A 15,798-nucleotide genomic window follows, 5' to 3' on the forward strand; every position below is an offset into this window, starting at 1 on the left:
CATCCATCATGATGAAAAACACAAAATGCAGCCTCTGCAGACACACGCTTTCCCGTTCAATCGCTCCCAGTCATTTTAAATCAAAGCTTGGGATAAACTGTGGATGCATTCACACACACATATGCAGAATCAGTCTGTCCATGTGTGTGTGTGACAGTACGCTCTAGATGACAGCTTTCATGTGGCTTCGCTGTAGTGCTTCAAATTCAAAGCTGAGGCGTTCGTCCTCAGGGATTCAGTGGTTTGTTGTGGAGGAAGTATGAAAAACATGACAGTCTAGTAAGAAGGCGAGAAAGGAAGTAGTTAAAAGATAGTTGAAGGTTTGTAACTTAATAATACAGCCACATGTTATAAACATGATTTGTAAGACAAATAAAAAACTGTGGAGTTTTAAATTTATAATAGTTAAAAAAAAGGGAGAATTTCTTGCAAAGAGGAAGACGATGAAGATAAAAAGAGAAGGTGGTCAGATAAGTCAAAAAACAGCCGTTCTGGTCTATCATCTGTTTCCTGCTGCACTGGGACAGACAAGAACCACAACTATCCTCAGGCTCTCTCCTAACGTGACCAAGTTAAAAGTCAGCGGATCTTGATTCTTTTCATTATCGTTATTCCAGGTTGCTGTGGAAGTTACCATGGTTCACTGTGCGCACACAGGCCGTTTGTGAATCACAAAGTCCCAAAGGTGTTAATTAGCTGGGGTCCCAGGGGCCACGGATGATGCCCGCTGAGGCTCTAGCTGCTGCGACAGCGAAGTTTAAGCAACTACCTCCCACACTCATCACTATTATTTACACTGAACAAGGGGGGAAAAAAACAAACATTTGTTGCCATGTACAACCAACTAGTCTCCCAAAGCGCATATTTTATGAAACATTAACTATACAGAATGTATAGAAGATATTATATAATGTTTGCGCCACATCTTTGTGTATATATCAGATCTTTCTTCCTTCCTTATCTGTTTTTATTTTTTGATATATATTTCAGCACTACTGGCCTTTATTCGTATTAGTTTTTCAAAGTAGGCAGACAGAAAGTGACCATGCATCATTGGTCTCCAGGGTCAGGACTCAAGCACGGTTGCGTCCTCTGCATACTGCTACGCTACGCTACGCTACGCTAGGCGCCGCGCCCCATCCTTCCCTGTCTGTCTGAGATCATTCTTTTGTATTTGGCATACTTAGCCCTTTCCAGTTTTATCTGAACGTATTTCCCCAGTTGTTTCCCAGTATACAGTACTGAGAGTAATTAGCAAAGTGGCTAGTTTAAAAAAACAGTAAGTGTGTTGAATTTAGATGGACCACCACTGGTTTTTTTGTGCTTAAATAACCACGACTGAATAACTGGCTAAAATATTGTTTTTCGAACTACCTATTTATATTTATTCATCCACTAAACCCTAGAATCTCTACACTGCATTACTCACACGATATAGTAAAAGTGGTGTGCAAAGGTCGTGTATCACATTAGTCAAACTTGATGATAATACTTTCTAAGGCAAATGCTAATATTAAATACCATGCTAATGATAGCATGCTCCTGCTAGCATGCAAAACAAACAGCAGCTTTTGTAGTTGTTGACAGGACTTTAGATTTAAGCGTGACTTTGAGTGAACCGTGCTGGCGTTTAATGATGGAGAGGCACTGTTAATACTTAAGGATAACTGCACAATACCAATGAGCACAATACGTGCTCGAAATGCCACTGACTCCAATAGTTGGTCTCCTGTCGAGTTAAAAGAAAAATGTGAATGAGAAGAAGGAAATTCCTAAAAACAAAATCCCAAACATGGGAAGAAAAACCTCTGAGCATATTAGAAGCGTCTAACATCTTCACCTCTGTGCATAGCATGTTTTTATAGTTGGTTAATGTGGGTTTATCTTGCGTTTCATCGCAACAAATAAATGTATTGTTATCAAAAGCCTTTTAGAAGGATTTTTACAACTGATATGTTCTGCATTTAGTAAAGGAGCAACAATAAATTATTTCACACAGCCTTTATTACACTTTAATTTATTTAAAGGTACAAATGCAATAAGGAGAAATGATTTGGCAGGCAAACGATTGAAATGGGTATTCTCTGTGAAACATAAAATAAAATTTGCTGAGCAAGACATTTCCTTTCATCTGGATTACTTCTTCAGCATTCAGCCAGCCTTAATTAGTTCCTTTTTAGGTACGAGCAGAACGGATGTCGCAGGCTGGGCTACAAATTTAAAGCTTGACCTTTGAAACCGAAAACAAGAAGTTAGCAGGTTGAATGTATGGCGTTTGTTTGGTTAAGTTTGCACTGAGAATAACTGACCTTTGCTTGGCTTGATAACCTTGGATGGAAAAGTTCAGAAATTAAGGCAGAAAGAAGACTTATTTCTCAGAATTAAAAAATTTAACATTAATTATGTGCATGGAAACTGCTGATATAAAACCCTTGTGTTCATTGCTTTTGTTTATTAACTGCAGGTCGATTCTATATTCTTTGTGTTAATGTGAAATTAGTGAAAGAAGAAAGCTATAAATAAGGACTAAATGAATGCCTCTGCTCTTCTCTGGTCATTAATAACTTCCAGTTCCTACATGAGATTAAAGGTGACGACACCAAACGCAATACAGTTACACTAAAGATAAATAATCTGTAAAAAGAAATGTCATGACCTTTCCTTCTCTCTTGGCTGCAGAGGCCAACAAAAGGATCCTTCCCTTTGAAAATCGTTCCATTTTGTCACGTTACAATCACTAACCTCCATGTCTTTTATTGATATTTTATGTTAGACCACCACAAAGCAGCGTAGGATCATGAAGTAGAAGGACACCGCTAAAAGGTTTCCAAATCATCATCAAAAAAAAAAAAAAAAAATATGGCATATATTTATATCCACCACCTTCACTCTCATACCCCTAAATAAACTCCAGCAAATATATTATAGAAAGTGCTTTGGTCAAATGGACGGGAAAAAAGAAAAGGAAAACAAAATTAGATCAAAAATGTTACTTTTTGGTAGAACATGGTGGTGGCAGCATCAGGCTGTGGGGATGGTTTTTGTCAGCAGAGACGGGGAAGCTGGTCAGAGCTGATAGGAAGCTAGGTTCCTCCTCCTTAAAACCCATAAACCTACAGACTGAGCTATAATACAATGGGTTAGATCAAAGAATCGTGTGTAACAACGGCCTAGTCAAAGTAAGGACCTAAACCCAACTGAGAATTGGGAGCAAGACATGAAAACTTATATTGGCTGTCTCTCCCCATCCAATCTGGGCTATTTTACAAAGTAGAATGTGGTGGTTCTGACTCAGGGGACATTTCACACTTTTCAGATATTTGTAGAAAAAAAAGCATTTAGTATTTTTCTTGTTCACAACTACTTTGTCTCGATCGGTCACACCAAATATGAATAAAAGACACTGAGGTTTGTGGTTGTCTGAAGATGTTTGAATAGTTGCATGGCACTTTAAATGGAGGGATTCTGAAAGAGGTTGGAAGCAGGGATTGTGTTGACTCGTTATGAAAGGATTATGTTTTATAATTAAAATATCCCGTTGATGTCAAAGGCATGTCTGAGCGGCTCCAGCCTATTAGGAGCGTGGAGTGTTAGGTGCACCCTGATCCAGCTGCAGGCAGTGTCCAGTCCAGACACGAGTCTCTTTAGTTGCAGCTTTGAAACATGAAGCCTTCTTCACGAGGCAGATGTTCTGCTTTGTCACAGTAAAAATTGTCCACAGCTTTAAAATGAATCCGTTTTTTACTGCAAACAGAGCTTTCCTTCATTTGTTGCGTGTTTCATTGTTCAGAACTTTGGCAAAGTTTCATGGCGGTCCTGATTGCTCTGTCAGGATTCGTTCTGATTACTTTTTGTGGGATTTTTCAGTCGGAATCCTCCCCGGCGGTGGCGGCCTCCAAAGCAGCAAGAGCCTCCGCCACCATCGAGTCTGTGACGCTCTGCACCTCCGTCTGGCCCTTCCTCACCTCCTCGCCATCCTCGCTCTTTGTCACCGAGATCCTGCTCTCCACGGTGAAAATGTCCGGAGTCTTTGACAGCGTGAGCTCGTCCCTCGTGCCGCCTGAGGACAAGCTGGTGGTGCTGGTGTGGATGTCCACAGACAAGATGCTCCCCTCATCCCCAGTGTCCCACAGGTGCTCTGGTGTCCCTCCAACGCCTTCATCGATCTCCTCCACTGATGGGCTCTTACCTGGGATGTTGCAGATGGTGATGGAGCTGTCCCACCCATTCGTTGTAACTTCGTGCTCCTGCTCGCTGTAGCTACTGTGGTTCTCGTACTGCAGCACGTTTGGGTAAATAGGTACCTGGCTTGGATCTATGTCCATCCATCGTGGTCTTACAGCCTCCGGCTGGATGATGTACAGCCCCTCATCTACGGGAGGTGCGCTCGCCTGCTGGTGCAGCTCCTTTGCAAGTGACGGTGCAGAATGCAGCCTCTGGTTGACCTGGTTGTTGTCGAACTCTAGTTTGAGTGTGCTGTCATTGGACCTGCTGAAGCCCAAGTTGTGGAAGCCCTGCTTCTGCTTGTTGTGGCCACCCTGTGGGTAGCAGTTGGGGTCTCCGCCCGTGTGGTGCTGGTAGAGGGAGCTGCCCGCAGAGTCAGCTTTCTGCACGTCCGCCGGGGCTGAGGGGTCATAGATGTAGCTGTCAGGGAGACACAGACATGTAAGTCACAGAGATAGAGACGTGAATAAGGCTCTGTAAAAGCTGAGACTCACATAATGAGGAAGCAGCATCCAAATAAAAGATGGGTGCTCAAAAATAGCAGGTAAAAAGATAGCTCTGACTTCATGTGTCCAACAACAGTGACAGCTTTACAATAACGTGTAAAATTAATGAAGTAAAAACCCTTCAGGTTGGATAGTGGATGGATGGATTGATTGATGGATAATGGATAGATGGAGGCCAACGAAAGGATGATCTACATCCATATTCCTGTGAATCAAAGAAGCACCAACCACCTGACAGTCAGAAATCGGCAGATAATCCTCTGATTTGTTGATGTTTGTAGGATCGACACGCTACTCTGGCGAAGGTTGACATAATTAACTTTTACTTTCTAAGCCGTTAGGAGACGCTTGCTATGTTTGCCGGCTCTGTGATCTCCACAACACTGTGGGATTTGCTTTCAAGGACATTAGTACAAATGACCTCGCTCACACAGATCCTCCACCTGTGAGCAGGGAGGCTTTACAGCCCAGACACCACCTGCTGTGAGCACCTCTGGTTTTTAATGCCCATCGTTCCATGTGCTTTCTCCATCACATCACCGTGTTTCAGTGTCTCGTTCAGTACCACTGTGAGGTAGCTCTTCTTCTTGATCCGGGCCTCCTTCTTTGAGCCTCACAAGAACACAGGTTCTGGGAATTTTCAAACATGCCGACTGACTCGGGTTTCTTTGTCCCCCACCAGCAGGCAGACGCAGCCGCCCGCACAGAGACTCGCCCTCTCACTTAAGCACCTCTTACCAACCCCGCATCATTTTGTGTCTCTCATTATGGGTTCTGAATGTTTTCCATTTTCTCAGCTTTCTGCTGTGTCCTCTGCCAAAGGTGAAATCTGAAGCATGTTTTCAGAGAAGCGAGAGGCTCACTTTGAGTTATACTAAGAAAAAAAAATGACCAATACTTAGAGGTGGATGAGAAAGCTTGGCAGGAGAAGAAAGGAGAGAAACTGTATTTTCATCAACAACAGGCGTCCATCCCGTTCATCTCAAAGCAATTTTCAAAGAGCCAAACAAACACACGGCCTGTTGCGATTTTCTATTATTGCTTCCAGCTGAAGTGGACCAACAAAACAAGAAATAAACCACCTTTTTCATCCCTGGAGCATATTTCAAGTCAATTTAGCTTCTCTCATGTAAATTGAGGTGATGTCATAGGAACAGATGCAAATCTTTGACAAAGTAAGTCATTTATAAGCAGATGCTTATTTGGACTATCTTCATCTTCTGATTGGGGATGGGTATCTTTCACATTTAAATCCGATACGGTACCGATAGCCGGTACCTGTGAATCGATAGCGGCACGCAACGGTACCGGTTTCGGGTACTTTGGTGTGCGTTGATGTGGAAATAAATTTTAATTTGTTTAATAATAACATTTCATTTTCAATCTAACATATTTATTTCTCAATATATAAATTTTTATGAATATATCAAAACAACATCCAGCTGTTTGTATTGTAACATCTCAGTTATTTCTAACATTTCTTCAACATCAAAACCCTTAACTGACTCCCCTGTTTTTTCTTAATAATGCACAAATTAAAACCCAGCCATGTTGCTAGTTGCAGACAACGAGTTGCTAACGGATGCAGGCGTGCTAACGGTGCCGAATGCAGGAGACATAGCCGTAGATCTGAGGCTGATGAGAAACATCTGGTGCTTAACCAGGTGCTTCAAATATTGCAGCGAGCGTAATCTGCATCACATTTTGAAAAGTGGAGCCTTACTTTCGAACGCTTTCTATCAGCCATGCTTTGTTGACGGTACCAGTGGCGACTGACGTCATTTTGCGTGCAGTGCTGTGTTCATGTCCGGCATGGAAAATTGCCAACTCTTCCACTCCCTCAGTGTCAAAATGATGCGTTTAGGTACCGAAACATGGTACCGTTTGATTTTACGTGAATTGGTACTCGGTAGTACAGAGGGAATTCGGTCAGTACCTATAAAAGTACCGAATTTGGTACCCATTCCTACTTTTGATTGGGATAAAAATTGGGATTTATTTTGCTATATACGTAAATATCTGAAAACAGGAGTATTGGATTTTGCTGTTTAAACCTCAGACCTTCTGTTTAAGGTGCTCCTGACTTTTTAAGTGAGACTCGACATCTTGGTGAGATCCAAAGATTTGTCTGAGGCCTTCAGAGAGAAGATTGCAGCAGCTTATGAGTTTGGTAAAGGATTTAAAGAGGTCATAAATTAATTGGAAATCAGTTTCTTCTCTGTATGGAAAATAGTCCACAAGCTTCAAAACAACTTTCAACAAGCCCAAGTCTTGGAGTCCGGGCAAGTTCACCCTGAGAGCAGACCATAAGTTGCTCAAAGAAGTCTCCAAAAAACTTCCACTGGAGGTGCGCAAGAGAAACGTCAAGGCCAGAGAGAACGTAGGTAAAGACCAGAACCACTGTAATAATGTTCTTTGGACAAATGAGTCTACATTTTTATTTTTTGGACAGTGGACAAGTTGGACTAAACCAAACACAACTTCTAGAAAATGAACTTTATTCCAACAGTGAAGCATAGAGGTGGAGGTGTCATGGTTTGGGGATGATTTGCTGCAGCAGGACCAGACCAGCTAACCATCACAGAATCCACCCTGAAGTCTACCATGTATCAGAGGGAGACTATCTGTAAAAAACAAAGCTGAAACCAAACTGGACTTCGTAACATGACCCAAAACATACCAAAAAATAAATCTACCAAAGACTGGCTGAGAATGAAGGAACGGAAACTCCCGGGCTGCGCCAAAGCCCATCTCAAGATGCTGTGGGGTGATTTGAAACAGGCTGAACATGCATGAACCCCTGAAACAGCTTCTCAATAACGTTATTTCAGCTAAAGGGTGTAAGACTAGCTAGGGGCAAGCTGTCAATACATCTTCATCTGTTGGATGAATGAGTAAACATAGTTCCCTTTTGCTGTCCAATAATTTTTAAGGAAGAAAGAAGTCCTGTTTGCCACAAGCTATGTAGAGGACACAGCAAGCACGTGGAAGTGGAGCCTCTGCTCAGATGAGACCAAAATGTACCTTTTCTATCTGCATAATAATATTATCTGCGGCAGAAACAGTACGTCACCACTATGGTGAAACACGATGGCGGCAGCATCATGCTGTGAGTTTCCTTTTTTGAAGCAGGGATAGAGAAGCTGAGACGATGGGTGATTATTACTGGCCAATACTGGAAGCAAACCTGTCAGTATGGATTCATGACGATCAGATTCTTATGGAGATCCTGGACATTTTCTGTCCACCCTGCAGGAGGTAGGCAGCTTTAACACCCAGCAAATCCAAAGAAATCAAAAATAAAGTCAAGTGTATGCTGCTCACATTATTTCCTCGTTTATCAAAGCAGCACAGCTGAACGCTTTCTATTTTGACTGGGTGTACGGTGGGTCCTCATGGTTGACCCACTAACCTAAGGCCTCAAACTCTGCTAATCCCAGAAATGTGACACTCCACACAATTAGGGAGGTATGTGTTTGTGTCACAAGCATTCCCATGTGTGAGTTTGACATGAGAAGAAAGTGTGAAAGAAGGAGGATGGGGGGTTACTACGCTGGTATGCGAAGCACATTGAGCCCATTCATTAATCTCCAATCAGAAAGTCGTTTGCTGGGCGGTTGTGTCTACGTCGAGCCCTGACAACGATGCATTGTTCGTTTTTAATGAGCAGGCAGTCCAGGAAAGAAACACAGTAACCAGGGTTGCTGGCTATTGACATATTGACTCACGGTTTGTCCTAAAGGCCCACATGAGGCTCACTGTGCAAGACATTTCATAAGCGGACCTCTCTGTCTACAGCAGACAAGACGAGAAATCATTATGTGACCTAGCTGAACGTTGGAAATGGCACCAAAGAGGAAACTAACAGTGAGAGGTTGACAGTGAGGTGGACAACATTCATCATGAGATCTGGGCTTCCGGGGCTAGAGACCCAGATGTTATTTAAACAGAGGGAACTTAAAATACATTAAAAACATGCAATGCCCCTGACATTTTTCAGGGACATTGCATGTCCCCTACACTGCAAATTTTTCACTAGACTTCCATATGTTGACTTGCATTTCTTCTATATCACAGAATCAGTCCACTTGCACAAAGCTCCCATGCAGCTGGTGAAAGTGTCTCGGCTCTGCAGTCATGCGGTTATTAGCAGGTTTTTTCCCCCTTCAGTCAGAGAAGTACAGCTTGGACCGGAGGAGGAAACAATTTCCTCCTGAGGCTTCAGCTACAGTAGAGCTGCTGCCACCACAGAAACAGGTCGGACCTATTTAAGGTGATCGAAACTGTTTCTGTCATTCTTTATAAAAACAGAGACAAGTTCCTTCTGGTACAGCAGATGAAAAACAATAAAGAGCTAATTTAGAAAGCCTAACCAGACAAAATAGCAATAAAAAAAATATGACGTGTGTACAGGTCCTTCTCAAAATATTAGCATATTGTGATAAAGTTCATTATTTTCCATAATGTCATGATGAAAATTTAACATTCATATATTTTAGATTCATTGCACACTAACTGAAATATTTCAGGTCTTTTATTGTCTTAATACGGATGATTTTGGCATACAGCTCATGAAAACCCAAAATTCCTATCTCACAAAATTAGCATATCATTAAAACGGTCTCTAAACAAGCTATGAACCTAATCATCTGAATCAACGAGTTAACTCTAAACACCTGCAAAAGATTCCTGAGGCTTTTAAAACTCCCAGCCTGGTTCATCCCTCAAAACCCCAATCATGGGTAAGACTGCCGACCTGACTGCTGTCCAGAAGGCCACTATTGACACCCTCAAGCAAGAGGGTAAGACACAGAAAGAAATTTCTGAACGAATAGGCTCTTCCCAGAGGGCTGTATCAAAGCACCTCAGTGGGAAGTCTGTGGGAAGGAAAAAGTGTGGCAGAAAACGCTGCACAACGAGAAGAGGTGACCGGAACCTGAGGAAGATTGTGGAGAAGGGCCGATTCCAGACCTTGGGGGACCTGCGGAAGCAGTAGACTGAGTCTGGAGTAGAAACATCCAGAGCCACCGTGCACAGGCGTGTGCAGGAAATGGGCTACAGGTGCCGCATTCCCCAGGTCAAGCCACTTTTGAACCAGAAACAGCGGCAGAAGCGCCTGACCTGGGCTACAGAGAAGCAGCACTGGACTGTTGCTCAGTGGTCCAAAGTACTTTTTTCGGATGAAAGCAAATTCTGCATATCATTCGGAAATCAAGGTGCCAGAGTCTGGAGGAAGACTGGGGAGAAGGAAATGCCAAAATGCCAGAAGTCCAGTGTCAAGTACCCACAGTCAGTGATGGTCTGGGGTGCCGTTTCAGCTGCTGGTGTTGGTCCACTGTGTTTTATCAAGGGCAGGGTCAATGCAGCTAGCTATCAGGAGATTTTGGAGCACTTCATGCTTCCATCTGCTGAAAAGCTTTATGGAGATGAAGATTTCATTTTTCAGCACGACCTGGCACCTGCTCACAGTGCCAAAACCACTGGTAAATGGTTTACTGACCATGGTATCACTGTGCTCAAGAAAATGGAGAACCAGAGAAACATCTGAAAAATCTGAAAAAGGACATGAGAAACTTCAAGTAACATTTAGTTGATCATCCATCTATTTATCAATGTGCTTTGTGTACTTGACTAACTCATGTCAGTGCCATATTTTACATGCAATAATTACTGAAACGGTCATTTACTCCATTCTTAAATGAGTTAACATGAACAGTCATCTAACTGTATTTCTCGCAGTTATCCATCTCATAAATAAAAAAATATGATCACATTCCTAAATGTAAGTTAAAATGCATTCAGAATCCATTTTGGTACAAAAATAATCTTAAGTTCTTCTGTTTAAAAGCCTTAAAATGCTTTTTACTGAACTCTCATGTGAAGTTGAAATCGTCGCGTGAATTTGAATTCTTGCAAGATCCCGCTAAAAATTGCCCAGACTGTAAACACAGAGAAATGCAGCGCTCCTTTATCGCTGTAAACGTGAAGTTTAACAGCTCTTAAGGCTAAAGAACTGAACCAGAGTGACCTATTATGAAGGTTATTATTGATTAGTAAATGACAATATATAGCCAAATGCATTGCCACATGTTTTATAACATATGAAAGGTGGCAATTCCTTATTTATTATTCAATATATTTTTTTAAAAGACAGAAATATCAGTTTCATATATTGTTAAAACATATTTGCAAATATATTTTCATTGCGTAAGGGAGAATTGGGTCTCATGGTTCTGAAAGAACTAACACTCCTTTAGGTTCTCTTATGTAATTCAAGTGTGTGATTTTGGATTTTCCAATAATTCACTCATTTATTATCTTCAGGCTTAGTCCCGTTTTTATTTTTCCTGATTACTGAGTAATCAAACCATCTTTCCAGAGATCTCCTATGAAAGATGAGATGCATCTTCAAGCATGTTTTACAGTTTATAAACTGCATGTTTGGGTTTAGAAAGAAAAGTCAGCCTAATATTCATTTTTCCTTACTTTCTGTAGTGAAAACAAGCTTTAGACATTTTTCTTCATATTTTGGTTGTCAATAGAATATCCATTGTGTGTCCCCACTTCATTAGTGTGTATGGAAATACAAGCTTTTATGACAACTGTTTAACTTTAACAAGCTATTATTTTGTGCATATTCACTGATTGGAGAAGGAAGCTCAGTAAAAGTGTTGGGTAGGTTAAAGAAAATTTAGCAGGACAAAATGAAAATGACTTCTCACCTTTTTACCATCCGACAGCATTGGCACCCCATTTGGCCAGATGTGTTGTAGCACTGTGGAGACACATTAACAAACCAATTAAATATTAATCAACCACACTTTCTTGGGAGTAAATGGCGCAGGACAAAAATAAAGCAGCTTAACCGAAGGATGCTAGATTTGAACTCATCAAGAAGAGGGTACAGGTAAGGCCCTAGGTTCAGATCAATAATCAGATCGGACCGATCACCTCTGACATGTCAACGCGTTTTATATGAAAGCTTTTTTTTAGTTTGTTCCCTGATCAGTTGTTTTTTTTTTTCTTTCTCATCCATGTTTGGTCACGAGGATGAAAACGTTGTTTGCCTGAAGCGCTGATAAAGATGTTATCGCCATCGATCAGTGCTGCATACTTGTGCCTGTGTGAAAGATCGTGTATCAACGTGCAGGATGGGAGTGACCTTTTCTGTCTTGGTGGTGTGCTTTAACAGGCTCTGGCATTTCATTGCCTGGGTTAATAATTAATCACTGACTTTTGAATAAGTTTGTCTCAAAGTGAAGGAGAAACACACTGACAGAGGTAGAGGACACAGTGCCTTTTAAGAAAGAATAAATGTGAGGAACTGAGCACGCCTCTGTCTGATCCCAGAGGACTTTAATTTAAATCTTACCATCTTCAGCTTTTTCTTTCCGTTAGTTCCACCATCTCTAAGCTATACATCATAATGTGTCTCACTAACATCTCCCAAACCGTCCCAGTCACTCTTCCAGCTATTTTTCTGCCACAGACACCCATCTCCACCCACTTCACCTAGCCTGCACTCTCTTCTGCAGCGCCTGTTGCTTTGGATGGTTGATCCCAGGTACTCACCTCATCCACCTTCGGAACCTCTACTCCTGGCAGCTTCACCGTTCTACCCCGTCTCTCTCTCTCTCCTTTCATTTACAGGCATACAGAAAATTCTCTGTTATGGCTAAAAAACCAAAACAAAGGTTTCCACACATTTTTCATTTCAGCTTTTTATTCGTTTCCATGCTTCTCTGTCAAATGTTTGACCTTTTTTTAAATAACCGTGGATGGATGGAAGGAAGGAATGATGCATGGATGCCAGGAAGGATGGATTGATTGAAAGATGGAAGGAAAGAAGGATGGACGGATGAGTGGATAGTAGGAAGGATGGATGGATGGAAGGAAAGAAGGAAGGAAAGAAAGGATGGAAGGAAGGAAGGAAAGATGGAGAGATGGAATGAAGGAAGGACTAGATTAAAGAAGGAAGGAATAAAGCAAGAAAGAAAGGATGGAAGGAAGGAAAGATGGAGAGATGGAAGGAAGGAAGGACTAGATTAAAGAAGGAAGGAAGGAATAAAGCAAGAAAGAAAGGAAGGAAGGAAGGAAGGGCTGATGGTAGGGGTGAGGGCTAAATGTTTTCCATGCCATGAGATGTTGACGGACGATTCTGATTGGATCAACAAACGTCAAAGCTTAAAGAAAACCTTAATATAAAACGTAATGTTGAGGAAACTTAGAGGCTGATCTCAGAAGCACCTAAATGTGGCACCCAGTCAGTTTATGGTGAATGATGGCTGAATATGGCTGGCTGAGCATTAATAATTTCATGGTAGCCTTCTGAATCATAATCAATTTAGATGGTGAATTATCTATAGATTCTCATCCCTGATGAACGGAGGAAGAAAATGGAGACTGTAAAGGAGGCAGAAGGTTGGAAGTTGGTCTTGTTGTATTTCAGACCAGGAACCCAGACAATCGGACTTCTGAGTCCAAACAGAACTCAGAGTTTCCTGGTTAGATAAGACCGATTTATGTCAGGTGTTGCATCACTTTATAAAATGTGTTGAGCTTTAGAAACATATAACCGTACCTGCTGAAAGCAGCCTGGTTAAGCTGCTGCAGCTCCAACCATGATGTAAGAGTTCTTCCCGGTATCAGTCTAGCGAGACTGGTCTATATTTGTAGTATTGATTAAACAGCTTCAGGGACGGTATGTTTTTTCATGTAATAGCAGGTTGTACGGATTTAATCACGAACAGGGCCATGGCTTAAGGCCTGGGAGGTCTTCTTATGGTGGAGACCTGTGAAATCTGTTGAAAAGCAACAAAATCTGGCTTGGCTTTCCCAAGATGTCTAATTATCCACCTACAGGTCTGCAGCTGGGCTTAGAGGCACAAGTGGGCGTCTGCATCGTGGATACAGGGAAAAAAGAAACTTAGCTTGCACACAGAGCTCATGATGATGATCCTCTCATCACTGAGTGCCTTGTGTTCTCCTCATTGAAATGGTTCCTTATGATTTGAAGTGGGCTTCACGGTAAACCCAGCAGCAACAATCCCCGCTTCGCATTCATCTGCACGTTCACACAGACCTTTGACACGTTCACGGCCACAAACCAAGAGAGTGCAATTCACAGCGGCTCTGGGGCCGGATGCTGCGACAGGCTGCACTTTAAACAGCGGCCTCTGCTTCACCCACTGCTGCTCTGCAGAGCGCCCGCCCAGCTGGAGTGTCCCTTATCTTCCAGGAGAAGAGCTTATTTCCCCGGAGGGCTTCGAGAACCATCACATCAATGCAGCGTCGTGTTGGTCCTGTGAGAGAGCGCCGCAGTCGCAATCAGCCAACTTTTACAATTACAGTTCACGTTCGAGCAGGTCAATAATCCTCTGAAGAGCACCACCTCTCCGTCCTCTCAGGCTGCTGGACGATTTATCCACTTCATCGAACAGACTCTTGCTCCTGTTTTATTGTTTTGCAGTGGGATGTTTTTTTCTGGTGCATTATGTCTATCCCTTATTTTACTGATATGTGTTTGCTGCTTTCTTCTCTGCACAACCTCAGGGGTGTTTTTAATGCGGCTCCTTCGAAGAGGCTGCTCGGATTAATTTAAGGAGCATCCGCAGCCCACCGTCCTGCCAAATATACAGTTGAGGTATAAAAGGAAGCCGCTCCACCCTCTATCAATTAACATAAAAATGACCTGGTTTTTACCAGGTTCTAAAATGATTTAAATCTGACTTTTTACAGCCTAAAAACTGAGGGTTGTATAAAACCCTAAGAGAAAAAACCTAAGAATTTACATGGGTTTTAGTTCCTTTTTATTATTAATGTAGCTGAATGTGTAGTTTTAACTTAAATTTTGTTCAATCATACCACAAGTTTTAAATCCATTTAAGTAAAAGGGTTAAATTATGCACCTTTGTGTTAACAAAAGAGTTATGCAAAAAAAGGAGCAAATGAGGGAGAATTGTTCCTTTTTTAAATTTGAAATATCCTTATAGTGGCTCTAAAATGCCTCTTCAAGCGGAAATGAGATCATTTCTAAGCTCTCTGCAAACTAAGGCTTTAGCTAAAGAAGACTGAATGTTCTGAAGCGTAACTAAAGGAGAGTACAGGTCCTTCTCAAAATATTAGCATATTGTGATAAAGTTCATTATTTTCCATAATGTCATGATGAAAATTTAACATTCATATATTTTAGATTCATTGCACACTAAGTGAAATATTTCAGGTCTTTTATTGTCTTAATACGGATGATTTTGGCATACAGCTCATGAAAACCCAAAATTCCTATCTCACAAAATTAGCATATTTCATCTGACCAATAAAAGAAATGTGTTTTTAATACAAAAAATGTCAACCTTCAAATAATCATGTACAGTTATGCACTCAATACTTGGTCGGGAATCCTTTGGTAGAAATGTCTGCTTCAATGCGGCGTGGCATGGAGGCAATCAGCCTGTGGCACTGCTGAGGTCTTATGGAGGCCCAGGATGCTTCGATAGCGGCCTTTAGCTCATCCAGAGTGTTGGGTCTTGAGTCTCTCAACGTTCTCTTCACAATATCCCACAGATTCTCTATGGGGTTCAGGTCAGGAGAGTTGGCAGGCCAATTGAGCACAGTGATACCATGGTCAGTAAACCACTGGTAAATGGTTTACTGAGTCCAGTGCTGCTTCTCTGTAGCCCAGGTCAGGCGCTTCTGCCGCGGTTTCTGGTTCAAAAGTGGCTTGACCTGGGGAATGCGGCACCTGTAGCCCATTTCCTGCACACGCCTGTGCACGGTGGCTCTGGATGTTTCTACTCCAGACTCAGTCCACTGCTTCCGCAGGTCCCCCAAGGTCTGGAATCGGCCCTTCTCCACAATCTTCCTCAGGGTCCGGTCACCTCTTCTTCGTTGTGCAGCGTTTTCTGCCACACTTTTTCCTTCCCACAGACTTCCCACTGAAGTGCCTTGATACAGCACTCTGGGAACAGCCTATTCGTTCAGAAATTTCTTTCTGTGTCTTACCCTCTTGCTTGAGGGTGTCAATAGTGGCCTTCTGGACAGCAGTCAGGTCGGCAGTCTTACCCATGAT

At 42.1% G+C, this 15,798-nt stretch overlaps 1 protein-coding gene across 1 annotated transcript in view; it reads right to left on the reverse strand.

The window, feature by feature from the left end:
* Positions 1-1,986: 1,986 nt before the first annotated feature.
* The window catches only part of zgc:194930 (uncharacterized protein LOC557813 homolog), a 36,169-nt gene continuing 22,357 nt past the window's right edge, over positions 1,987-15,798 (reverse strand). The window contains exons 2-3 of the mRNA XM_047384922.1: positions 11,453-11,505; positions 1,987-4,644 (exon numbers count right to left, since the gene is read on the reverse strand). Of these exons, the coding sequence (XP_047240878.1) occupies positions 3,864-4,644; positions 11,453-11,484 (813 nt within the window). The 5' untranslated portion in view covers positions 11,485-11,505 and the 3' untranslated portion in view covers positions 1,987-3,863. The remainder of the gene's footprint in view (positions 4,645-11,452; positions 11,506-15,798) is intronic.

This window comes from Girardinichthys multiradiatus, chromosome 14 (assembly GCF_021462225.1).
Source record: "Girardinichthys multiradiatus isolate DD_20200921_A chromosome 14, DD_fGirMul_XY1, whole genome shotgun sequence".
In the NCBI taxonomy this organism is placed as follows: domain Eukaryota; kingdom Metazoa; phylum Chordata; class Actinopteri; order Cyprinodontiformes; family Goodeidae; genus Girardinichthys; species Girardinichthys multiradiatus.